This window comes from Notamacropus eugenii, chromosome 2 (assembly GCF_028372415.1).
Source record: "Notamacropus eugenii isolate mMacEug1 chromosome 2, mMacEug1.pri_v2, whole genome shotgun sequence".
Lineage (NCBI taxonomy): Eukaryota > Metazoa > Chordata > Mammalia > Diprotodontia > Macropodidae > Notamacropus > Notamacropus eugenii.
Window position 1 is genome coordinate 58,105,651 of NC_092873.1, and position 27,974 is coordinate 58,133,624.

The 27,974-nt window shown below is 43.1% G+C and overlaps 1 protein-coding gene across 4 annotated transcripts in view; it reads right to left on the reverse strand.

Annotated features, from left to right (window-relative positions):
• Positions 1–27,974, reverse strand: part of DIS3L2 (DIS3 like 3'-5' exoribonuclease 2) — a 393,028-nt gene that overhangs the window by 285,312 nt on the left and 79,742 nt on the right. For all 4 annotated transcript variants that reach the window (XM_072637426.1, XM_072637425.1, XM_072637427.1 and 1 more), the window contains one exon: positions 23,499–23,600. In XM_072637426.1, coding sequence (XP_072493527.1) covers positions 23,499–23,600 — 102 coding nt within the window. The remainder of the gene's footprint in view (positions 1–23,498; positions 23,601–27,974) is intronic.

Genomic DNA, 27,974 nt, shown 5'->3' on the forward strand with positions numbered 1-27,974 from the left:
GCCTGTGGTGTCCCCTGCATCCACCAAATCCAAAAACAAATCAAGAGGTCACATTTTAAGCACAATCATTTTACCCTTAAAAAGGGTAATAACCACCTCCAAAATAGCAACAGTTGGCTAACAGCTGGCTACCAACATCACAGCCACAGAAGAATGCTACATCCAACCCAAACCTGATGTGACAGACCGGCAGACGGCCCAACTGGAATTCAGCCAGAACACCAAGGCTCAAGTTCCCAGCTCTTTAAGAGCATGCCTGCCACACACTACGCTTCTTCCTCCACTGCGGCGTCAGGGAGGAAGAGGTCAATCACACTGTCACTTCTGCCTACTTGTCCTGGAGATTGACCATAACTGTGATGACAGCAACGTTAGCATTTATACACCTATTATGTGCCACGGGGAAGTTGGGAGGTGCAGTGAATATAGGACCAGGCCTAGAGTCAGAAAAACCCAAGTTCGAATCTAGTCTCAGACACTTCCTAGCTGTGTGACCCTAGACAAGTCACTTAATCCTATTTGCCTCAATTTCCTCATCTGTCAAATGAAGTGGAGAAGGAAATGGCAAACCACTCCAGCGTCTCTGCCAAGAAAATCCCAAATGGGGTCACAAAGAGTCAGACACAACTGAAACCGCTAAACAACAACAACATTCATTTAGTCATGGTCCTTTAACTATAGCATCTCTTGTTCAGGATATTGGATCCCCAGAGTCAAAATCATTCCAGGGAAATTGGGGGGAGAAACAGGTTATCAGAGAAAAGAACTGGTAAGAAGAGAATAAAGAAGTTTAACAGGGCTATGAATTACTATTACTTACCAGCAAATACATGCTCCTACTTGTAAATTTATACATTCATGAACCTCATCATTAAATGATATGAAGACAGTTCTTGAAAGAACCACTAACTTTTCACAACCACATGAACTACTGCTCCAGATCCACTAAGAGAAACATAAATCAAAACAACCTGGAACTTTCCACTCATTCCCAGTAAATTGACTAAAATGATAAAAGAAAGGAATGATGAGTCAGTGCAAGAGGAATTATAAAAAGACAGACACACTAATGTACCCTTGGCATAATTACGGTTGGGTCCAACCATCAGGGAAAGCAATTTAGAATGATTTCAAGAAAGTGCATGGTCCTGACCTCACACCTATGTGTAACACCCAAAGCGGTTGACGGAAAAAAGGACCCATATAGACTAAAATATTGATACCAGTGCTTTCTGGTATCAATAAATAAAGCAGGTTCCATCCCTGGGGAATGGCTAAATAAACTGTGACATGCAGAGATAATGGAACAGGACCGTGCTGTAAGAAATGACTGCATGATGAATACAGGAACCTTGGGAAGAACAACATGAACTGATACAAAGTAAGGTAAACAGAACCAGGGAAATAGTAAACACAATGATGAAGGTATAAATGGAAAAGAGAAACAATTTTAAAAAATAAAACTGAATATTTAGAAATTATAATGACCCAGCTTGACCCCCAAGCGAAAGACCAGAACACATTTCCATCCTTTGATTGCAGACGTAAGTGACGAAGGTCATGAATTGCAGCCTGTGACACTCTCTTCTGCTGAGCTTATGTCCTGAGCACCCCTCTCACCATCGTGGGTTTTGGGGGCAGATTCTTTTCTCATTTGCTCCTTCTTCCCATCTCCTCCCTGACTTTGCACACTTCTGGAAGTCATGTCCAAGCTGTTCTTGCTGCTGCTTTCTTGGATACTAAATGCTGTGTTATTCCAAGATCTCAGGGACAGGTCAGGCTGGGGAACTTCACGCTTGCAGTCCTCCCAAAGTGATCTGATCCAAAGCAAAGTCTGATCACTGTCCCCTGGTGTGAGCTCAGCAAGTTCCTGCCTTAGGTCTGGGTCTGAACAACAGGCCTTTGGGCTTATCCATCTGGAGTTTAGTAGCCTGAGGCTGGACTCAGCCATCATCAGCCAGCTGGAAAGCTCTCCTGGTTTAGAGGGTCAGAACTCTAGGTTTCCCTTTGGTCTGGGATTCCTGCCCTGGTTATTCCCCTGCAGGTTTCAGATGGGGCTGGAAGCTGGAACTGAGACCCCATTCCTCTCCTGGGGTCTGAGCCCAAGGCTGCTGCTGGCTTCTGACCTTGCTCCTTGCTTGATTCCTGGCCTCAGGCCTGGGACAGCTTGTCAGCCCAGCATGTCACCCCTAGGAATAGGTCCCCTTTTTGGTCCTCTCTGGATCTGTGACCCAGGACTGAGTTGTGAGTGACAGAGCAGCCAGTTGTCCCCTCTTCCCACACCCTACACATGCTGAATCTGGGACTTCATTTTACCCAGGTGCATGGCCTCTCCCTGAGCTAGAAGGCTCTTCATGGTGGGCCCCTAGCCAGACCCACCCTCAGTGTCTGCAGACCTGTCTCCCTATATTGACCTGGGCCAGCAAATCAATTTTCTGTGATTTTTCTTGGATTTTCCCAATCAGGATTTGGTCTGGTGTGTTTTCTAGGTCTGTTCAGAGGAACTGGAGGGTTGAGGTAAGAAGAGTTGGCTGTCCTTCCTACCACTGCACTCTGCTCATCTGTAAGTCTATGAAGTTTAATTTCAGCTCAGAGGCCTCCTCTATTTCCCCAATAATACCTTCATCAATAAGTGTTCATTTCGGCTCATATGGCTAAAGACAGTGTGTCCTTCGTGGGGGGAGGAAGAGGAAGAAGGAAAGGAAGGGGAAGAAAGACAGGAAGAAAGGTAAGAAGGGAGGAGTGGAGAAGAGTGGAGAGGAAGGGCCAAAGGTTTACTGAGTGCAAATCAGTAGTCAAATTTTTCCATTTCCAAATCCAGTCTTTCTATCCGTTACATGGCTTATATGGAGAAATAAACTTGTTCTAGAAAGGATAAATCTAAAATGGACTGACTTTAGTTAATCAATTAACCAACAAGTATTAATTAAATGCAAGGGAAAGACTGTTTGTCTGCAAAGATGAGAGTTTGGTTTTCAAAGTGTTTCCTTAATGTGGAATCCACCAGAATCGTGGTCATCATGGGAACCATTTCTTCTTGGCTCTCCCCCAGGATTCCTTCTTATGAAGCAGGCCCGGTGGGGATTCATAGGTTTACAAAAGCCCCTCATCCAATGCCCACAAGAAACACTGATCTCACTGGGCTCACATTCAGAGGACTGGCCTTGCCTCCTTCCTAATGTCCTCAATATAAGGCCAGGACTTTACTCCAAAAAAATGGGTGTGACCGTCAATGACTCAAAGATGGGGATAACACAGCAACCCAAAGCCTCCCTGGGCTCATGTGGATTTATATCCAGGGCTGCCACTTGGGAATTCTATCTGCCAGCTCAAGTCACTGTACAAATGATCGCATCCTTACAGGTCCTCAAGCTCACAGTGACTCACTTACTGTCTGTCAGTCAGTCAGTCACCATGTGCCCGGGACTATTTGATCCCAAGTTCACCCAATTCTTTCCACTTTCTTTCTTATACATCTCCTCAGTTCCCATCCCCCACATACACACATTGCTGCTCTCTGCTTCAGCGATGTTTTTGTGGGTAACACCAGTGGCAGAGTTGGGAGCACATGCCACCACATGTCATGACATACCATCACACACCACCACATCATGTCCTGCATCAGGGTTACCCACTGCTTCTCCACAGTTTCTACAACCACAGACTCCATCCTCATAAATGAATGCACAGCAGGAGAAAGGGCAGAGAAAAAAGGCAGACCCTAATTCTCATCCTTTCTCTGACTCCAAAATGCAGGCACTATTTTCATGAGTCTTAAGTTATCTGGAAAACGAATCCACCTCTGGAAGAATCTACTGGTTCCTGTACAGACACTGGTGTCACTTCTCCCAGGAGGACATTCCCTGAGGCTTGGAGGCTTTTTCCTCTTGAAATCTGCCCTCAGCCAGCAGCAGGGATGGCTGCCACAAGATGGGAGAAGAGCTATCTGGACTTCTGGAGTGCCAAGACTTCAACATGTCATGCCACTGAATCCCAAAAACCTCCCAAATGTGGCAGACACATTTCAGTTATGTCCAACTCTTTGTGACCCCATCAGAGGTTTTCTTGGCAAAGAAGGGTTGACATTTCCATCTCCAGTTCATTTAACAGATAAGGAAACTGAGGCCAACAGGGTGAAGTGACTTGCCCAAGGTCACACAGCTAGGAAGCTTCTGAGGCCCAATTTGAATGCAGTAAGATGAGTCTTTCTGACTTCAGGACCAGTACTCTGTAAGTACCTAATGGCTGGGAGACTAATAAGACAAACGAGGAAACAGTCGATGCCTTTAAGCACTTGGATTCTAGTGGAACAAACACCATCCTCAGTGAAATACAACATATGATTTTGTGTGTGTGTGGTAGGGGAGAATCAGTGCTGGAGGGAAGCCAGAAAGACCTCAATAAGGAGGGAGAACTTGAGGAGAACCAGGAAAGGATCTGAGGAGTATTTCAGGCCCGGCACTCAGCCTGTGCAAAGGCACGGTGATCAGAGATGGAATTTCCTGAACAGGGAAGAGACAGGGAAGAGGAAGCCCCTTAGGTCAGAACTTAAAAGTACATGAGGGGATCCTGGAAGAATCTAGATCATTCACATGAAGTAAACCTCGAGACCCTTCACCTTTATCTGGCATCCCTTTGTGTCTACACCAAAAAACACAGAAGAGAGTGGTATTATTTTTTCAAGTCTGTCTCTACTATCTAATGACCAGGTTTACCAGTGATTACTTCAACTTTTCCCCATCAACGTTCCCAAATAAATGAATTTCCACAAATGGAACATTTCCAATTAGAACTAATGCAGCCCATTTTATATATGACCTTTTAAAAAATTTTTAATTCAATCAATGCCTTGTTGAACAAAATTTATCTGTAAAAAATTAAAATTAATTAGACTTTAAATGTAAAATTCAGTTATGTAAAATAAAACTAGTTATAAAACATTTGCCAGTCTTCTATTTAAAAGAATCGTCCAAATATTTCATGGTCACATGCCATCATTTTCTGCAAAGAAATTCTCTTCCCAAATGAATTATAATAATAAAATGTTACCAGATACCAATATTTATATAATGTTGTCCTCATTTATAGATAGGGCTGAAAATTATCACATTTACTCTGGCCAAAAAAGCCATTCTGGAATGTCAATTTGCATTATTGTCTCCCAAAATTTAATCATTGGCTTATTCATTGATTCTTCCTTCAATACGTTGTTTCAAGCACATACTAAATTGTTCCTTCGTGATCTTATCTTAGCATGGGGGTGACTCTAGGCTCTGGAAAAATCTGACAGAGGAGTCTAAGTTCTGGCAGATCCTATCAAGTAGAAAAGGCTTCCAGTATGGGCCTGGGGAGGTAAGTCTGCCCTCCACAGACCAGCCCAAGTGTGGGAATCTCATCTAGAAGGTTCTGTTATGCTCCAGACTGCCACACAACCATCTCGATGGCGCCTGCAAACCAGAGCATCTCCAAGCCCCCACCAGTGACAGAGGATTCCTCCTTACTTTGAACCCTCTGCTGAACAGCTTCCAAGACAAGGGCCAGTCTTCTGGTGAGGATATATCCACTCATTTTATGCCACACTGGAAATTAATAATCAGGGGGTCATGGAACAAAGTTACTTAAGATGTCTCTCAAGGACACTTTCATATACCAAGCCCTCTGAATGCATTTAAAGTATAATGAACCACTGGTTCTGCATATATAAAGATACCATTGCTGATCAATCAATTAACAAGCATTCAGGAAGCACCAATGTGCCAAACACTGTTCTAAGAGATAGGGGGTTAAGCTGGGTAAAATAAAACAATACCTACTCCCAAGTAACTTACATTCTAACGGGGCAGACAAGAAGCATATTGTTAAATACATACAGCATGAACATAAATGAATTAACACAAATATACAACAAAGTAATTGAATACAAGGTAGCTTTGGAGGAAGGCAGTAGCAGTTGAAGGAACCAGGGAAAGTTTCCCTTAAGGAAAGAGAATGATTCTAAGAGGTAATGCATTGCAAGCACAGTAAAACAGATGGTGTGGATGGAGAGAGATGGGAGGTGGAGTGTTCTGTGTGAAGAACAGAGAGAAGGCCAAAATGACTGAATTACAAAGCATGGGATCAAGAGGAATGTTGAATATGGCTGGAAAAAGAGAGTGGAAGTCAGGTTATACAGAGCTTTTAAAAACTGAACAGAGATATTTTGTGTGTGCTCGTCCTTCGTTGCCGAAGAAGACCATGCCATCAGAGAAATAATGACATGACTTGTACTTGACTTCGTTTTGAGGGAGGGAGGGCTGTGCAGGTCACCAGCCTCACTTCTACAGAGCCATCTGAATCCAGTGACCCAGATATTCATCAGGATGACTGGAGATGACCCAGGATGAGGCAGTTGGGGTTAAGTGACTTGCCCAAGGTCACACAGCTAATGAGTGTCAAGTGTCTGAGATGAGATTTGAACTCAGGTCCTCTTGACTCCTCCACTGGTGCTCTATCCACTGCACCACCTAGCTGCCCCCAACAGAGACATTTATATCTGTCCTAAAGGCACAGGGAACCACTTTAGTTTGAGTAGGGGAGTTAGTTTAGTTGAGTAGGGGAGTCCCATGACCAGATGTGTGTTTAAGAAAAATTATTTTGTCAGCAACATATAGAATGAACTGGAATGGGGAGAGACTTGCAGTACGAAGCCCAACTAAGACGTTGTTGACATAATCTAAAGGATGGGTGAAGGAGGCCTGAATGAAGACGGCAGCCATGTGAGTAGGGAGGAGGGGTCAGTTGTAAGAGATGTTGTGGAAGTAAAAACAGCAAGATGTGGCCACTGACTGGGGGTTGGGGGGAATGGTGTAAGACTGGACAAAGCTGTAGTTGTAGAGAGGACGCTCAGAACTGTTTCTGTGGGAAGGCTCTAAGTAGGAACAAAGAATATGCCTTGCTGGAGTGTAGATCTGGTTGGAGTTGGGCAACATGAATCGACAATGCATTCAGTAGGCACAGCTATGTGGCTTTGTCCAGCTCTACTCAGCAACACATGAATAGGGGTGGAAGAGACAGGTGGTGGAACTGGTCTAGGAGAGAGCTTTGGCAAAGGGAGTTCAGTGAGAGGACAAGTGGGTGAGAATTTATGAGCAAAAGACAGGGTAGTGGTGAACTGATTAACTATAATGTCAAGAATGAGAAGGGAGGAAAGCAGTCACATCAGAGAAGGTAAAGGAGGGGCCTCAGATCTGGAAGTCACTACGAAAGCAAAGAATTCATTTAGAAGTACAGGGAGAAATGGAATGATATGGTATCAGAGTCAGATGGAAGATTGGCAGGCTTCTTTTTTAAGGAAACGATGATGCTGGGACCCAGGGTGTGGCCATCCTACTGTGTGGCTGGGAGGGCAAGGAGTAAGACTTAAGAAACTGAGAATCTGGAGGGTTGGAGGGTTTGAGAGAGCAATGATTTGGATACAGAAGTCCCCTTCTATAAGGGCAGAAATGGTGATGGAAAGACACTGAGCATAGTACTGAATTCCTTGAGAAAGCAAGGCTGGTACACACTATCACCCATAATTGGAACAGGGTTTCGAGAAAATCTGAAGTGTACTTAAAAGGAGAAGGGGTGGCTGAACAAGAAGAGTGCTAAGATACCCCTTCCAGGGACAAGGAGTTAGATGATGTGAGTGAATGTACAACCGTCCTAGAAAGGAAAAGGGGAGAAAAATAATGAGCTCCACTCTGTTGAATTGGAGGTGTTTCCAGGATGTCCCCTTCGGAATCCAGGAGGGTCAGAGGATTCAATGTTAAAGCCTCCAAAGACGGTAGAGGAGAAGAGGATAGAAAGTACGATTATATATCCCCAGTGCTGAATACAATGCCTGGAAGATAGGAGGTGCTTAATAAAAGATTGTTGTCCTCCGGAGACAATAGGAAATGTCATTTCATGAGGCATCTGTCAACTCCTATTATGAAACTCGTTGTATCAGCAAAAGACCTCCAGGAAAAGAACATCAGTGGAAGCACGATGCAGAAAATGGAGATATAAGGGAATCCGAAGAAGGGTTTAAGGTCCTCCAAAGGAAAGCAACATTTGCTTTGATGCCAGATGACACCAAGGAAAGGGGAAGCATTGGCAAAGAATGAAAATTCATGAAAATAAAAATGTGAGAAGTCAAAGGCTTGACCAGACAGAAGCCTCCTATAACATCACGGATACTTTCTTTGAAAATAAAATTTGGAAACCACTGGAGAGGCAAGCACCAAATAACATCACAAAAAAATGAAACTGATTATATTTTAACAGACAGGAAACAACTTCTTACTGATGTGGGAGTAATTCTTGGATCGGCTTCTATGTATAGCCAGACCACCAACTTTAGAGCAAAGATCAAAATGAGTAAAAAACTAGTAGAATCAAATGAGAAAAAGATATAGCATGCAATTAAAACAACTCCAACCTGACTTATTTAAACTAATTATTGGGGCCAAAACAATGGAAACTACATGGAAGAAAGGGCCTCACCCCAATTATACTGATTTCCTACAGAAGTCTGACCCATGTGGATCAGTTGCCATAATCAGGAGACCAGAGAAGCCTGAAAACCAGCTCAGTCAGCAAACACTTGATCTCCTCGCCAAGAGGAGAGGGGTGACAGCCAAGGGCAACAACAGTGTAGACTATAAACTCATTTGTAAAATCTTACAAAGAAGCATGATGGAAGATTATGAGCAGCATCCCCTAATAAAACAGTGAGAAACAGTGAAAGGAAAAACCAGTTTAAAGAAAGCTTGGCAAGAAACCTGGCTAAGCAAAGTCATCTTGAGGGTGTTTAAGGATGAAGTTGGAAGGAGGGCAACAAACAAAGGAAGGATGGCAAAGATCTGCACAGATTTTAGTAACACCACGGACAGTGAGGCCACCAGTGTGGACACTGAAGTCCTAATCCTGGATACCCTTCCTAAGTGGAAATGGCCCCCAAGGGTGAAGAGAAAGCAGTCAGACCAGAGCAGAGAAGGAACAGGCTCCTGGCTGGACATGACACAATGCCAGAGGCAGAGAGAGAGAGAATCTTAAGGTACCTCAAGGAGGGGAGGATACCAAAGGCATGGGAAAAATCCTAGACCCAATTATTATTTGAAAATCCAACATTAATAACTTCTAACCCATATGCCTACTTTCCTATCCATATAAAACTTCTATGAGGATAATTCTGATGAAGCTATTAGAAGGGGGCAGACAGCACTTCTTTCCCATCATATAACTGACTGAAAGACACAAGAGAACACAAGATGTCAGTGGGCTTATTACTGGTAGAACATTTAAAAACCTCATTTCAGCATAACAAAAGGTTACCTAAAAGACTTTATCCTCCAACAAAGGAGCTTTCATGTGAATATAAAAAATATACATGATTCCTTAAAAGACAAGATGGGCAGTTCCAAACAGCCTGGAAGAATTATATAAACTGATAGAACAGGAAGTGATCTGAACCAGAAAGACCATTGGTACTAGTGAACGTTTTAAAAACCTTTGAACACCTTAAGAACTCTGATCAAGGCAATCATCAACCCTGATTCCAGAGGACTGATGACAAAACACACTAGCCATCTCCTCAAAGAAAGGTGATGAACTAAATATATAGAATAAGACACGATTTGGGACATGACCTACATGGAAATCTGTTTTTCTCAATTAGGTATATGTGTTACAAGGATTTTAATGTCCTTCCCCCACCCCCAAATAGGATGAAGAAAATGAAAGGAAGAGAAAACAAAAGTTTAATTTTTTTAAATTTTAATTTTACAAAAGAAATATACAACAACAGAGATAGCCTTTATCAATAACATCAAGTAAGTCATAAAAGAAAGACATACGCTCACCAAAGATAGGAAATGCAAACCATAACTCAAGGGGATGTGGGGTTGCCCATTGATACTTAGGTCCATTAGGTCCCCTAGATGCTACTGGTTGTGGACTGCACTGTGCTACCTGCAACAAGATGTGGAATACTACAGGGCCTCCAGAAAGCCACACTCACACAGGAGTTTGCCCAGCTTTTAGACAGTTAAAAAGTAGATGAAGACTTGCTGTTATTCAGACAATGATATAAAGCTAGATGGACAACCCATTCAGCTTGTCCATCAGTTTGTGTAAACCTTGCCCACACACTGGTCCCAGAAGCAAACAGGAAAAAAACAGGTTGATTTGTCTTTTGAGAAATTGCAAAGTTCTTTTCATGAGCCCAAGTTTCTTCCTGAAACAAAGGTTCACCTTTTACATGCCAATGCAATGAAAATAATGATGTAGTCCTGTAATGCTACCCTTTCTGAAGAACTTAAGCATCACTTGAAGGGCAATGAGGAGGTGTAGGTTAACATGAAATAGGTTGTGACACATGACAAATAAGGAATTATAGAGAAGAAATTGTGTAGAAGATTTCATCAAAGAAACTTGACCAAAAAGTAAGATGGCACGTCCCATGTGAGAGCAAGGGAACAAGCAACAAGTTGTAGACTCCACACTCAGAGTCAAAAGAACTTGACCAAAGCACCCAGCACACTGTGTGGACCTGCAGGGGTGACCACATGGGAAGGCAAAGATGACAGCTACATAAGAGATGCATCCCCAGAGAGCATCTGCTCCAGCGCTACTGATGGCACAGATTCTGGGAAATCACTGATTTCAGAGCAGGAAGATCCTTAGAGATCTGGTCCCATTTCATACATTCCATGATTTTCTATGAACAGTAAAGCACTGGCACTAATCCAGTCTCTCAAGTGACTCCTCTGGTTCACATGCATCAGATGGGTTATTCACATGTACAGGTTTCACATGAGTCAGGTTGGGTTACAATCAGGGGTACAGAACATGATGATGCCAACTGACCCTACACAATGCCAATCTGACAATGAGCAAGCACAAGAACCCTATGACTGGACTGGAAGTCAGGAGACCTTAAGCCTCAGTTCAGGCCCCTCCTCCAAGCCTCAGATCTGATGCTCATTATCTGTGTCACAAAAGGTGAGTCACATGATCAGACTCTCTCCTCATCCATGAAATGAGAATAAGAGCATTTGCAACTACTTACATATCAAGTCTATGGAGAAGAAAGACTTGTGTGAGTTATAGAAGTGCTATACAAGTGAAAGGCCTACTAAGTCTTCTCCCAGTCAAGTCCTCTGTGTAGACCTCCTTCTGGGATGCAGGTAACCCTGAGTTCTCATAAAACTGCAGAATGTAAAGATGAGTAGATCTTAGGAAATACCTAACACCACTATACCGATGATGAAATTGGAGCCCAGCAAGCAGGATGGCATTGCCCTGTGTCTCATACACACAGCTCCAGAATCCAAGTCTCTGGACTCCCAGGCCAGTGCTCAGTTCCATTCTACTGCAGGTGCCGCATGAAGACTTGTCAACTGCATGGTTGATGTTGGGAGAATGAGAGGAACCTTAAACAAGGTCAGGTCACACTTTCTAGACCCATCATCAATGGTATTTAGTAATACTCATCTCTCACAAAGGGTTCTTAAACAATCTTCCTATTTCAGCAATAGAAGGGGTGGATTCTCTTGAGGACAAAGCAAAAAGGTCTAATACTCTCAAGGAATAAACCAACAGTCCACAACTCACATAGGTAAAACCCACCTGCAAAGGCCTGGAGATGAACTCTCTATCACTCAAGAACCAGTCTAGCTAGCTAAGTTCATCACCAGATGGGCTGGCCACCAATCCATGAATGTTTTCAGCTCCAGGCACTAACTAGCTACAGCTTGAAGGAACTGTGACCTACATCCAAAGAGACCATCCCCATGGGAAGGAGAGCACAGGTCCTGGAAGTACTGAAGCATTATTGCATTATTACAATAAGACAGATCATTGCATTAGGTGTGTGGGAATTACAAATCTACATTCGCACAGTATCCTAACCAACTAAGCAACATACAACTTTCCAAAGACACAGAGAATGCATGAGCAAGGCCATTGAAGGAGTCACCTGTGAGCCCTCCCAGCTACTTAACACACAGCAAGGATTGGCTTGACACTTAACTCTAGTCATGTGGCCAGTGTGTGACTGTGGCCACACCGTGACCTCTCAATTACCAGTTCTAACACTCAACTGCTTGTCTGGTGTAGGTGTGGCTTTCTAGCCACCTCCACCATTAACCACCTGGGAGTTGAAAGAACACAGAATTAACCTTCCAAGAAATAATTCTGAAATGTTAATTGGGAGTTTCCCAGTACAAATATAAGCTGCCTCTTCTCCTCCATGAAGAGTTCATTCCTTATTTCAGACATTTCTATTTGAATTACACAGATCTAAAGGCAAATTTAAAAGCAGGCAAGACTATAGAGGAAAGTGTTTGATCCTAGAGTTGGCAACAAGGGAAAATAAAATGAAGACTGTTAAGAGCAGGTTGTGCATGTAAAAGATCCAGCAAAGGCTCCATTGTGACAGCAGTTCTATCTGCCCAGACTGTCCTAGGCAGCAGCTCTGAGACCTTGTGTGATACCAGGAACCACCTTCCAAGTCTTTTTTGGGCCTGCCATGCAGGCCAAGAAACCAAATAGTTCTAAGAAAGACTAATTCCACAGGAACCAAGAAATGAGAGCAATCCAAAATGATAGTGGTTATATAAGAGATTGGATTAAGTATAATCTAACATGATGAGTGTATATTTAGAGAAGAATTTGGAAGACAAGACTTTAAAACAATCACTTGAAGGAAAAGTTAGCTGTTAAAAGAAACAATTTACTATACTAGATTGATTTCACGTGACCAAAAGGAAGGTTTGGAAACAGCTGCTGAAAATTAAGGATTAAAGAAATGTTCACTTTGATTTTTTTTTGTTTAATTTAGTACAAGAACAGTTGCTCTGACCTGTGCTGCCTTGATTTCTTCAAACCTGAGCCCTTTTTTCTTTGCCAATGTATTTCAAAAACTCAACCCCCACTCTTAAAATATTTTCTAGAATTAACGAGTATCTTAGTATAGAAATGAGTTTGAGGTTTTGGTTTTTTTGTTTGTTTTTACAAAAATTCAGCCAAACGTATGACACAAGAATTGGTGATAAAAAGCCTGATTCCACGGTGAGTTTTAAATGAGACTAAGTGGAAAAAGGGTAGGCCTGCCTGCACCTCACTACCTGCACATCCACGAGCATGTCCACCACCTTTCTGAGCCTCCTGAGTAAAGAAAGTGTCAAGTTCAGCCCCTTCAGCTCTCAAAACTAGACCATTACACTCTTTTTCTGAGTCACTGTAAAGAAAGAACTGACAATACAAGGTTCCAGTTTCTGCCCAGGGGTGAGAACCACATCTTCATACAGCTGACCTGGAAACATCCTTTGACATCTATAGAAAACATACTCCCTTGCAGAGCAATAAAAACCAACTTTGGGGAGCTCTCAGAAAAAAAAAAACAACAGAAAAAAGGACAGTATATCCTGTTGCTTTTAAATGCTGAGGAAACTGATTTTTCAGAAGTACAGTTACTGTTATTAGATAACTTCTCATGAACAAGTGGTTTAATAGAGAGAATGTTTAGCTAGGATTTCAATACGAACAGCGAGGTGGCACGGTGGATAGAGCACCAGGCCTGGAGTCAGGAAGACTCATCTTCCTGAGTTCAAATTAGCTGTGGGACTCTGGGCAAGTCACTTAACCCTGTTTGCCTCAGTTTACTCATCTATAAAATGAGCTGGAGAAGGAAATGGCAAATCATTTCAGAAAACCTCAAATGGGGTCACAGAGAGTTGGACACAATTGAAAAATGACCCAACAGCAGAATTTCAGCTCCAGGATGGGCAAACTTCCTAATAATTAAAGCTATCTGAAAGTGCCATGGGCAATCACTTTCCTCATGGCAGGCTTTGAGCTAACACCAGGAACTGTCAGGGACATCAGAGAGGGGAACTTTGGCTGGGAGTCCAGGTCAGACCCAATGGCTTCAGAGGTCCCTTTCCAACAAAGACTTCATGAAATCTGAATGTTCTTCAGTTCAGTGAGTCGCCAGCTTTTTGAGAAATGACCATAACAGGCTTCAGTCCTCCAGTGTTTTACCAGTCTATCCATGGGGGCTGGGAGTGGAGGAAGAAGAGGGTGGGAACACATCTTTGCCTTGGACAGAAGTCTATATTCTACCAAGGATCACACTTTTCCAGCAGGTGTTATCAAGCAATCATGGATTCCTGGAGTTGAAAGGGGTCCCTAAGGGAGTCTCATCCAGCTTCCTCCCAGGTGTATTCATCCTCTTCTACAATATCTTAACATGTGGCCATCCAGCCACCTGAACAGTCCCAGTGATGGGGAACTATCTCCTGAAACAGCACATTCATTTTTTACATAGTTCTAACTATCAGATAGTTTTTGCCCGCCTCATGCAGGTGATAATATACACCATTTAAATACCCAGACAAAGGAGAAGGGGAACTAAGTGTTTTAAAATACATTTTTATTGCTACCTTTTGTTTCTGTATCCCCTAAGCTTCCCTTGTTATCTCTCCTACTCCCTTTTGCAAAGAGCCATGCTTCCTAACAAGGAATTTTTTAAAGAAAAAGAGAGAAATTAATCAATAAAACTGATCAATACATCAAAAAAAAAAAAAAAGAATCTGGCTCAGATTCAGTCCAGCTCTGACTCTATCTAGCTGTGACAGTATCTGGCCTGCTTGTAAAAAGCATTACAAATGCTTAGAGACTCCTTAAGAGTCAATTCAGTATGGCGAATCTTTAACAAACTTTGTTTTTCTTTGGCTTTAAGAAGGTTTGTGTCCAATTCATTCAAGCAGGACCCGGCGTATCAGTATTTTGGGGTCCCCACCACCCCAAACCTCAAAACTGGTATGGGTGTTTCTAGCGAGCACCACACCTGCTTTCTCAGGAGAAGCATAATAAATGCCTTCCTCTGCCCACTCTGTTCCTGAGTTCTTTCAGTGAGAAGGGATCTGCTGTACTAAGGGGCATTATCACATGGATCTTCTTAAAGGCATGTTACCAGGGAAGTAGTGGGCAGCAGCAGCTCATCCCAAACTAACTCCCTGACTCAGCCTGGGAAATCCTGTGATCCCCACAAATATGCTAAGGAGCATCTTATGTGGATCTTAAGGGCATGATACACTACCAGGGAAGCAGTGGGCAGCTCATTCTGGGCTAACTTCCTAACCCTGCCTGGGAAGTCTTGTGATCCTCACAACTGAGTTTCTCACAATTCTAAACTGCCAGGCCAGGGAAGACAACCCTAAAGCACCAGCAAAGTCAGAGTCAAGTCAACAATGTAATACTAAAAGAGCCAGTGATAAGGGGTGGTGAGGTGGGTGGGAACAAGAGCACTGCAAAGCTCTGAAATCCCCCAGTCAGGTCAAAGAACCTAGGAGGAGAGGAAGTGGGACAGGACACCAGGAAAGGACACAGTGCATGTGGTGGGAGGAGGGAGAGCAGTGTGGAGAACTCAACTAAGCCTGAAAGAAAAAGCATTCAGTAGGAAGCCGCTTTTGACCACTCAAAAGTCATTTGAACTTTGTGCATTAACCAGCATGGGGAGAGGCTGAGATACTCTGAAATCCATCTCCCAAGAAAATCACAATCAGAGGAGAGAGAATCAGCAAGTGACTGACAGGAGGAAATAAAGAGAAGAAAAATGAATGAAATTACCAAAGACTCAGGAAGAAGAAAACTCAAAAACCCTGAAGATAAATCAACAGGAAAAGCAGTGACAACATAAGGAAATATATCCTCCAGATCCAGTAAATTAGTTCAGACATCTTTGAATAAACAAAGGAGAGGACCCTAATGAAATATGAGACACACGTTCCCCAATAGATAAATGGTCAAAGGACATGAACAGGCAGTTTTCAGAGGAAGAAATTAAAGCTATCTATAATCACATGAAAAAATGCTCTACATTACTATTGATTAGAGATGCAAATCAAAACAATTCTGAGATACCACATCACATCTATCAGATTGGCTAACATGACAAGACAGGAAAATGATAAATGTTGGAGAAGACGTGGGAGAGCTGGAACACTAATCCATTGTTGGTGGAGCTGTGAGCTGATCCAACCATTCTGGAAAGCAATTTGAAACTATGCCCAAAAGGCTACAAAAATGTGCATCTCAGCAATATCACTTCTAGGACTGTATCCCCAGGAGATCATAAGAATGGGAAAAGGTCTCACATGTACAAAAATATTTACAGCAGCACTGTTTGTGGTGGCCAAAAACTGGAAACCAAGGGGATGTCCATCAATTGGGGAATGGCTGAATAAAATGTGGTATATGAATGTAATGGAATACTACTATGCTGTAAGAAATGATGAACAGGAAGACTTCAGAGAGGCCTGGAAAGACTTACATGAACTGATGCTGAGTGAAAGGAGCAGAACCAGGAGAATTCTGTACACAGCAACAACCACAGTGTGCAAGGAATTTTTCTGGTAGACTCAGTACTTCACTGCAATGCAAGGACTTAAAAAATTCCCAATAGTCTCTTAAGGCAAAATGCCTTCCAGATTCAGAGAAAGAACTATGGAATTCGATCATTTTCTTTTGCATTATGTTTGGGTTTGTTTTATGATTTCTCCCATTCATTTTAATTCTTCTATGCAACATGACTAAGATGAAAATGTGTTCAATAGGAATGTATGTATAGAACCTATATAAAATTGTATGCTATCTCAGGGGAGGAGAAGGAGGCAGAGGAGGGAGGGGAAAAAAATCTAAGTTATATGGAAGTGATTGTAAAACACTAAAAACAAAATTAAATTAAATTAAAAAAGAAATATGAGACACAAAAAATAAATAATTAAATCTGGCATTTTATGCAATGTTCCACACCCATGCACTGCCCACTTCTGCAAAAGAATGGAGAAGAGTAAGAAGGCCAAACTATCCACAGTTGCTGCTGACATATGGTCTACTTAGGAAATGCAAGGAAATTCTCAAAGAAACTAAATGAGACAATAGCCTCAGCAAAGTCTCAGGCTACAAAATAAACCCACAAAAGGTTATAGCCTTTCTATATATAATATCAACAAAAACAAAGAGGCAATAGAACAAAGGAAAGTCTCACGCAAAGACCATGGACCCCCATCTAGAATATCAAGAAAAATAACAGAGGGAGGGGAAGAATAAAGGGAAAATAGCTTTTCCAGACTTCAAACTACCTAATTTAACTACTACTAAATAATTTGGTGTGAGTTAAAAAATAAAAAAGGAAATCAATGGACCCAGCTAGGCAAGGAGAACTTCACAAACGAGGGACTCTACGGCCTAGAGTTCTCTAGAGTCCAAAGAGAAATCAGGGAGGGAGCAGGCCTTCTCCAGGGCTCAGGCCTCAGGTCAAGCCTCTACGGAATCTCTGTCAAGTACAGATGACTTCCCACACAAGGCCAGTGTTGATCTCACTGGCAACACCCTAGAAGACATTTCTATCGTCCCATGAGAGTAGAATAACAAATGCTTGTGGATTAATTTAGAATTAAAAAGCCTTTGCACGAATAAAGTCAATGCGACTACATTCAGAGAAAAATCCATAGATTCAAGGGAAAGCTTTGCATTTAATATTTCTCATACAAGTCTAACATCTTTAAGGAGTTATTTTCAAAAGAGGTGGAGACTACTGATAACTACCTGAAAAATATCCCAAGTCTCTAACAATGAGAGAAATGTCCATTAAAACAACCCTATGGAATCACCTCCTACGCATGAATCTAATCACGATGCTGGAAAAGATGAGCAAAAGAAGAGACTTCAAGAAGACAATGAAAATTCATTGCTGGTGCTGTCTGCACATTTGTTTGACAGTGATGACCCACAGTTTGGAAGTGAGCAAAAACAGAGTGACTCCACTCTGCCCAGAGGAGCTCCGAACGGCGCAAGCAGCGTTAGCTGTGGCCATCCCTGGGCCCGACGACCGGACAGCAGCTCAGCAAACAGCACCAGAAGTAACAACGAATTAAAAAGAATTCATAGAAACGGGGAAAGATTGCCACAGAAGATGAGAGAGCAGAGAGAGCGGGGCCACAACCAGGCTGTGTGCACGGAGGGGCCAGAGAGCCCTGCGCGATGACACGGTCAACAGAGGCTCCAGCTTCATCTGGGAGCAGTTGTCTGAGGTTTTCTTTAAGAAGTGCCTCTTGTGTCAGAACAAAAGGAAGAGGTAATTCTTTTTTCCAAATAATGTGAAAGGAGGAAGAAGTGACCATAATCCACCCTCGACAAGAAGCAGACGGCACAGGCTCCCAGGTTAAAGACAGTGACAAAGATAAGCGCACCAAGTAAGTGAGCACTGCCGATTCTAATTAAATTAGAAGCCTTCAAGGGGTAAAAGATCTTCAAGATTCCTTACTCCAACCCCTCCATTTTATCGATGAGACAACAGAGGCCCAGAGAGGTCTGGGGCCTTTTCAAAGCTCATAGAGGTCATCAAGTAACAGTACCAGGATTCAAACTCAGGTCCCCTGACTGTAACCCCAATGCTGTTTCTGCTACACCATGAAGGCAGACTGTGCTCACAAGAAAACAAATGAAAACTGAACAAAAAAAAGTCAGTAATAGGACAAGTCAAATAAGAATAATGTTATTAGTTTAATAAGCCCTAACAAAGAGAAAGGGGATTCTAGAATGGATTAAAAAATAAAATTCAATAAAACCCTGTCTTCATGAAACAGTTATCATAGCATTTCCCATAAATTTATCATGTTATATAAAAATCAAGAAAACCAAGGGTGGCACTGATTATACCAAAGTGGCATTCCAATCACAACGTAGTATAAGAAATAAACAAGAAATGTAGTTTCATGTTTAAAGGAATTGGTGCATGCGACTTTTGAATATAGAGGCATCAAGTAATATCACAGAAAAACTAATTAAAGACTTAACAGTTTGTAAAAATGTAGCAAATTAGGAGCAGCTAGATGGCACAGTGGATAGAGCGCCAGAACCGAAGTCAGGAGGATCTGAGTTCAAATCCACCCTCAGATACTTACTAGCTGTGCAACTCTGGGCAAGTCACTTACCTCCAACTGCCTCCGAAAAGAAGAATATAGCAAATTAACAACAGTAAGAGAGTGAGAAGTCAAAATTATAAATAAAGGGAGACAGAATAGAAAGTACCACAAGCTGGTTTTAACACCTGAGGGTAAAATCAAAAAGCATACACTTCTTTCAAGTAAATATGAAACACTTGTGATAATGCAGATAGTCATGAGAAGTCATTAAATTCAGAAAGACAGAAGGCTTATTTACTTTTAGTCTATAAAATACTGCATGTGAGATATATATGTATCATTATTCAATGCAAGAATAAAGAAATCATGACATGACTCGTTTCCACCACAAATGACGTTATACTCACTTCATGCAGCCCCAGAACACAACAAAGTCCCTTCAGTGAGATTCCAAAAAAGCAGAAATGTACTAGGTTTGGCCATTCACACAGATAAAAAAAAGTGGATGAAAATACATGCTGTCCATATTATGACATGAACTGGATAGGCAACCCATTGAGTTAGTGGATATAATTCCTCTCCCTTCAAAGAATAAGTGATCCCTATGTTTCATGGTTTCAACAAGTGGGCTGTGTTACTGTGGGGGGTCCACAAATTCTGACTTCTCTTCAATCACCAACATTATAATATGAGCATGTATAAAGTTTTTTTAACATTAAAATGGAGTCCTCATACACAAAAGGTTGGGAACCATTAAGATGGACTGTTTTTAAATATAGAGAAAGGTAGTATTTTACAAAATGCTTTGACTCTCAAAGTCTGGAAAAGATAAAGGTGAAAAAATATTGGAGGTCAATATATTTGATAATACACATACACACACACACACACATACACACAGGTAAATAAATATTGGCAAGAGAAAAGAATATTTTAGAAGAAATTATCTATTATTATCAAATTGTGTGTGTGTGTGTGTGTGTGTGTGTGTGTGTGTACACACACACAGAATATAAGGATAATTCAGTATCAGGAAATAATCGATATGATATATATCAATAAGTCAAATCACATTATTACAAAAATAAATGCAGAACAAGTACAAAGACTTGTTTCATTTTGTCATATCCACATCAAAGAAAAAATACTGGGGTATCCAGAAAGAAGCAATTCATGTATCAAGGAATGACTAACAGGATCACATAAGACCTGTTATCTTCTACTAAAAATGAGAGAGGATCTTGGAATACAATATTCCAAAAGGCAAAAGAAACAGGCTTAAAAGCAAGAAAAACTTACCCTGAAAAGCTGAGTATAATCCTGTAGGGCAAAAGTGGATCTTTAGTGGAAGACAGGATTTATAATTATTTCTGATGAAAAGACTAGAACTAAGGAGAAACTTGAAATGCAAACACAAGAGTCAAACAACTTGTTTGAGCTGCTGGGAAAGACTGTATGAGTCTATGAAGCTAACATCTGAACAGGAGGGAAAGAAACAAGTGCCCCTTCAGAACTTTAGCCTTCAAACACACAGGGAGAGCTAAACAAGACAAGTGGAGGACATGACAGGCTACTTTTGTTCTGAGGATTTTAAGAGACAAAAGAAAAAGGACAGAGTAAACAGGAGGACAAAAAAAGGGGTGGAATTTGCTATTTTTAATTATTGAGTATGAAAAGTAGACAAACACGATAGAAAGTTGCATGCACACATACAGAGTTTGGTGCAGAAACACATCAAACTGAACAAGGAAATAAGTGGGGAGGGGGAGTACAGAGAAAGGTAATATCAGGATGGTGATGGGAGCACTGGAGGAGGAATCTAAGGTACTGCCCATCAGATGGAGAATGGATGAATAAATCACATCTATTAATGTAATGAAATATTATCAAGTGACAAGAAATGAAGAGAGGTGACACAAAGAATTCTGGGTAGCAGGACGGGAGAACCAAGAGAACAGCACTATTGTCTGAAAGCCTTTGGAGTCTGCTCCATACGCTAAGCCCCAGCCACATCTCCAGAGGGCAGACAGAGATGCAGCATGTCACCCATCTCCTGACCGAGGTGATGACCTCTAGGTGCAGCAACTGGATTTTTCTGAACATGACCACATGGGGATTCATTTTGCTTGACCATGCTTATTTGTTACAAAGGTGGTTTTTTTTCCTTCTTTCAGTTTTTAAAATGGGCTGAAGGCAAGGAGAATAGGCAACACAGAAGGGGGAAGGAGGAAAGAGGGCTGTTGGAAAAAAAATGTTATATGCACAGAAGAGACCCAAAGGAAGTTAAGGGGGAAGCACAGACAAGCAGGACATTCTGAAAGTAACAAAATGAAGATTCACAGTTTCACAGAAAAATGCTGGGTTTTTGGTACTTACATTCAAAGCTAAAAAAAAATTTCAACCAAAGTAAGAAAACTGTGTTCAAGCCAAGACACTTGGCTGTCTCGATCAGTCAGGGAGAGAATAGGCCTGCCACCATCTCCTCTCCACAGACCTTCCTCAGAGCACTTGGCTCAGTTCTAGGCACCATATTTGAGAAAGGAGCTTGATGAGGTGGAAAGAATCCAAGAAGGGTACAGAAACCTCCATCTCACACTGGACAAGGACCAAGGGGTTTTTAGCCCAAAGAGAAAATGACTCTGGGAAGGCACAATAACTATCCCCAAATAGATGAAGGGTTATCCTTTAGAAGAGGGTCAAGGCTTGTTCTGCTTGTCCCTAGATGGCAAAACTTGGAGCAACGAGAGGAAGTGATTATAGAGAGGCAGATTCCAACTCAATATAAGGTCAAACTCACTAAAGATCAGAGTTGCCCCCAGCAAGTGGTCCACTGACTCTCCCTGAAGGTCCTGAAGAAAAGGCTTGGGGACTATGTAAGCACATGAACCTGTGAGTGCCCTCCCAAATCCGGGAGTGACTCCAGGACTCAACGCTTCAACCATGGCATTTTTAAAGTTCCTGACCACTGTTCTTTCATCAGACCCTGCTGCCTGCCAAAATCTGAATCCCCAGCTCATGTATCACTACGTCCTCCACCAAGTTTTCTTGATTTTGTAACTCCTACTGATTTCTGCCACCTCTGATTTTCTATTTAATTTTTTCTAAAATGAAAAAGACCACAAGTGGATTCAGATGCATTACTATAATCCTGTAGTGTGACATCGCTGTCCCACATGCTCAGAATTATCTAACGTCTCATCTTCCCTATAAGACTGTAGGCTAGGGAAATGCCAGGGTCGTGTCTTGCCACTTCTACAGGGTTTCCTTTAGTCCAGCATGAGCATAAGGTAAGCTCAAGAAATGCTTAGTTCAAGTCAGTTTCCTTCAGTTCCATCCAAATTAACTGAATGCTAAGAGCAGGTGCTTTGGAGTTGCAGAGGACGAATCCAAAAGAGACTAAGAATGCCCAGGCTGTGGCCCAGCTGCCTGTCAACATGCTTTCTGTACCTGCAGAAAGCCACACATGCTCAGAGCCAGCAGGACAACTATCCCATGCCTGAAGGGATGGCTATCATCGAGTAGAGCCAGGCCTCCTCAGGGCCTCTTCAAGGTGATCTTGAAAAGGCGCTTGGAGAGGACTCAGTCTAGGTACCACCATCCGGGCTGGCAGACCTGAAGGGGAAGCCACAACTACCCTGCCAGGCTCTGGTCTACGTGCACATGCACAATTTACCCTTTCTCCCAAACAGACAGGAAAATACTGAAGTGGGTGAGGAATGGACTCAGAGGGGCAGAAAGCAAATATACAACTAGTCACGCATGAAGAAAGTCAAAAAAGAAGCTACTGAAAGTTCAATGGGTCAGAGGTCCAGAGCTGGAAGTGGCCCACTCATCCAACTGTGTCCTAGAGTCCTCATTTACAAATGAGAAAACTGAGGTCAAGAGAAGCTGAGGGATTTGTCCAAAGGCCCTGAAGTCAATCAGAGCTGCTCTGAGTCCTTCTTCAGACACTGGCTGGACATGAAACAAGTCATTTACCCTCTCTGAGCCTCAGCTTTTTCATATGTTAAATGGGAACAGCAATCCTCACACTCCTCAGTTCACAAGGTTATTGAGGAAAATCACTTGCAGACCTCAAAGCCTTCTCCTTTGCTACTACAGGTGGGATCTCATATGTGTTGGGAATTCTCAAGGAGGAAATGCACTCCCCTAATGTAGATGAGCCCCCACCATGTACCTGAGAGGCTTAGAGAACTACCCACACTCCAGTGACTGAGTTATCACTACTATCATCACCGTCACCCTCCAAAGGTGCACCCAACAGAGTTCAGGCACAGATAGGGAAGTCTATTCTGCAGCGCTGCCTTCCATCCTAAACCCCTGCTGTGAGTTCAGGCTGTACAAAGTGAGACCTGCTCTCCAAAAGCTCTTCTTCTTCCTCACAGACAGGCAGGACAAAGAAGTGAAGAAGCAAAAGCAGCAGGAAATCAGGGGGAAGCTGAAGCCCAGAAGGGCGAGCCACTGGCCTCACTATGGCTCAGGCTCATTTAAGTGGTCCAAGGAGGCTCCGGAGATCAGAAGGAGATCTGACAAACCTGGGGACGGAGAGGGGGCAAGACTGACCTTCCAGCGATCCTTGGGCAGCAGTTCCACAGCCACCACGTCGCCGTTCAAAGCTCTGTTCCGAGCCACCACTCCGTCGATAAAGATGTCTCTGGTCCCATCCTGTGAAGGGAAACAATCAGAGTGAGAAGTCACCTTCCCAGGGTCAGGGATGTCAATCGCGCAGACTTTCCGTGGCCCTAGGAATACCTGCCAACATGAAGGCGCTAATATCAGACTGAACAAGAATAAGCACGCCTGGCTTGGGAGAAGCAGGAGCCAAAACCCGAAGGAAGCCCCAAACTGCCTGCTTTCTCGTCACTGTTTCTGAGGAGTTTTTTACCCAAACAGGACATGCTACTTTTCCCTAAACATGACTACAGTTGGAAAGGAGAGACACAAGAGAAAAGAACAGAAGAGAAAGGTCCAGGGAGAACATAGGAGAACAAAAGCCTCAGCAACTGAAAGACAAAAGCCCTTTGGGCACGCACTGCCGAGCACTGTCCCACCCCTAGCTCCCAAGACAGCCAAAAGAGGGGCCAAAACTCCAAAACATCAACAGGAAGAGGAGACATTTGAGAATCATTAAGCCATCCCATATCGCACAGAAGAAAAGTGAGCCTCAGAGAGGCGGCAGGGCTCATCTAAAGCACAAACACCAGTCTCTGCCACTACTAAGGGAGACATGAATGATTTCACACAATCTTCAAGGCTCCAATGTCCCCATCAAAGAATCCCCTCTTCTGGGGATGTGGTCAGTGCTCCTGCCATGACACTGGTCACAAACACCAGCAGGGAATGCTGGAAAACACCTGAAAACCACCATTCAGTAGCTGCCAACCAAAGGCCAATGGCTTCACTCCTGCAGCCTCAGTGGAAATGGGATGTCTGGGCTGCCTCAAGTGTTCAGAATTCTGGAAGAGCCTCCCCAAGACTGGGAAGACTTCCTATGCAGTGAAGCACAGTTTCTCACACAGCAATCCCAGGCAGCAGCAGCCGAAGCATCCCTGGGAAGATGGGCCAGGGAAAGGTGTGGCTGGAAGCCGAGTCAAACAGCTGCGGCTTTTTAACTGCTACACGAGTCACATCCTTCAGGTGCCTGAGGACCCAAGAGGCTCCAGGAGCAAGGTACCAGGCAGGCCCAACTCAGAGCGCTTGAACACAGAAGTGCCAATGCCAGGTCCAAGGGCCCTCATGATGCTGTCACCAGAAGTAGATTCAAAGGTAGTTGGGAAACAAATTTAACAAAACTAATAAAAATACACTAGGATAGAAATAATGTTCACATGTGGTTCTGCAAGGCAGCCGGCAGGACTCCTGACAGACAGTTCACACACACACACACACACACACACACACACACATATTCTCTCTCTCTCCCCCCCCCCCCCCAACAGGGAAACAGCCTTTGGAGGAGAACAAATGCCAGATTTGGAGTCAGGAGCCCTAGCTTCAAACCCTTGCTTCAATATGGACAAGCCAGAGGACCCAGGGCAAGCTGCTCCTCCTCTCAAAGTCTCTGTGCCCCAATCTGCACCCCATGCTATCTAATTAACAAGGCTTCTCTGAGCTAAGCAGTCTGGAGGAATAGGAGTGATGGGGTGGGCAATGACACTAAACAGCTGGATTCCCGGCCCTAGACCACAGAAAGTCCTTCCACTCGGACCCTCCCCAACTGCACACTCTCGGGAGGCCTCTGACAGCAGCCGATCCTTATCCTTCAAGCCTGGCTAGAGAGAGGCTGGCAGCTGCTGCCTCCACCTCAGCCAAACCCCAACCCCAACCCCAACCCCACCTGGTCAGTGTCGAGTGGCTGCTGTGCTAGCTACGGAAACCCCAAATTACTCCAAGATGACCTCAGAGACAGGATTCTTAAAAAAAAATACGGTGTGTTCCACTAGAAGCAGAAAGATGCAAAAAACTGAAGTGTGACTCAGGGTCATGAAGGTAGCTTTAGCTTTCCTATAACAAGATATCTGGGAGGTCAAGGCCACCTGTCACTATTTGCAGGGAAAGGCCTCCTCTCTCAGCAGCTACACGCACACAAAGGCAGCTCACTTAGCCCACTTGGTGGAAATTAGGAGGAGAAGCTGCCATCCTAAGAAGTCCAACAGGGCCATGAGCACAAGATAGACATAGCAGGGCTGCAGACCCTGCTCGCCTCTTGTCTAATGCCTGGAGGACCCTTTTTCTATTTCAGGGCAATCTGGAAAAGGTATCAAACTGTGAAATTATCTGACAACTGTATTAAAGGTTAAGATTCAGTCTTCTTAATTACAATTCAAGGAGGAAAGCCCATTGCGTTGGAACTAGAGAATTCCGTTCCAATCCTATCTCCATGACTTCCTAGGGCAGTCACTTTCTCGGCTCTGCCTGAATTCTCACACTGTAAAACAACAGCATTGGATGCCATCGTCTTTAAGGGACTGAGCACCCCAAGTGTTGGCACCTCGGCACAGAAATCCCTCTCCAATGTTCTAGAATGGATGATGAGATTACTGTATCCACCTCTTGTGGGAAGGGAAAGAAGTGACCTTAGACACAGTAAACAGGGAGCTATGGCAGTTTGCCTAGCTACCTGGAAAAATGGAAGTTCAATTTGGTCATGCCATGAAAGTTAGAACATCATCAATCAGGAAAATGACCCCCTCCAGACCAACAACAAACTCAACAGCTGCACCATGGTTGCCTCCCATGACAAGATGCAGAAAAATTGCAAATCCTCTTGGACAAATGTAATTCAGAATAAAAGCTGTGTTCCTTAAAGGCCAGATTCTTACAGATGGTTCTATTTTTTCTTTCTCTTTTCATCCCCAAAATAAAACCAACCACATGTTAAAAAAAAAAAAAAAAGCCAAGGTTATCTCAGTAATAAGACTTTATCCTGGTGCATTTGAAAGTCACTTTATTTTATCCTATTTCTCTACTTCCCTTCAGGGCTGTCCCTACTGGGAGCCAGATGGAAGTTGGCACATCCATTCATCTGATCTATCCAATGTATTTTGGATTTTTTCAGTAGAAAACTCAAATCTTCTAATGCCAGCAAAAGCTGGAGTGACGCACATTAGCTAAGTCAAGGTGGCCTGCCAAATTTGAAACAAAGAGAAATGTCTCTTTTATACCTGATAATTCATTCACAGTGCTCAGCTTGTGTGGACACTTTAATCCAACAGCTAAGGCAGGGCTGGCTCACACAACTGCTTCTAGACCTCTGAGAAGTTAAGACTTCATTTTTCCTTTCCAACTACATTAGGAGGTCCTTGGGTATGGGCACAATAAGAAAATAATAAGATTTTGGTGCCACTGAGGCTATCAGAAATTGATCCAATCCAATTTTTGACAGAACACTGGCCTCCTCTGAGTCCTAGACCTATCTTTTCCTTGCCCTCAGTTAAGCCACAGTGATTTGAAGTCCTGACTCTGATCTCCACTACCTCTTTCTGGACTAAGAGACTTGTTTTAGCCTTGCCTTTACCTTGCCTTTACCAATGACTGGCCAGGTCAAGACAGAGAAGGAATCACAGAGACCAGGACCACCAAGCTTTCCCAGCACAACTCTGTAATTCTACATCATGCTTCCACTAAGGTGACTCAGTCATACCTGAAATGCTACCAGTTTCCTCCAAAGGGAATTTTATGAAAAGTATGATGCCATTTTTACATCCTCCCAAAATGCTTATGACCCAGAGCCTTAAATAAACATGACTGACCATACTGATACCCAAAAAGCTGAACTTTAGTTATAGACTTTGTAAAGCCTCTACAATACACAGTGGGGTTCACCTGGTATCCACTGGCCAATGGCTGCAGGACTAACCACTACTCATCAACCTCTTACATCTCCTTCCTCCAGACCTTTACATACTATTTAGAAAGCTACAAGAAAGCAAAAATCTACAGTAAAGCAAGCAAACAAAGGTCCACCTGAGTCCACTAGTCCATAAGTGGCCAAATTGCTCAGCAAATGCCTTTGCTACAGTAGCCTCCTGATTCCCCAGATGTGGACCCCATGCCTTTCATATGACATCCTTAGGTGGAGCGCTTCCCTCCTTTATTCCTTTGAAGCCAAACCCCAGTTCATCAGCATGTCCACAGGGGCAGTGTCACTGTGTCCAGAGGCAGCTGGGGAGGATGCTGAAGGCAGAGAAGCCACAGCAAAGCTTCCAGGGACCAGGGGCTTTCACTGCTGTTTTCTAACTCTTCTTCACATGCCATAAGCCAGGGCAGGCTAAGGCTGCACCTGTCACTGGGGCTCCTGCTGGAAAGGAGACTCCTCACCAAAGACTTAGAACCCCAGAAAAATGGCTGGAGTCCTTCATACTCAAGGAAGACCAAAATGACATCACTGTGTTGTAGTCAAGGTGTAGCTGTGTATCTGACTGTGGTTGATCAAACCAACATGGGCTTGGAATACTCTACACCACAGGTAAGGCAAAACAGTCCACAGGAACATTTGGAGTAGAGATGCCTCTAGTTGGTGCATCTTGTGTTTCTTTT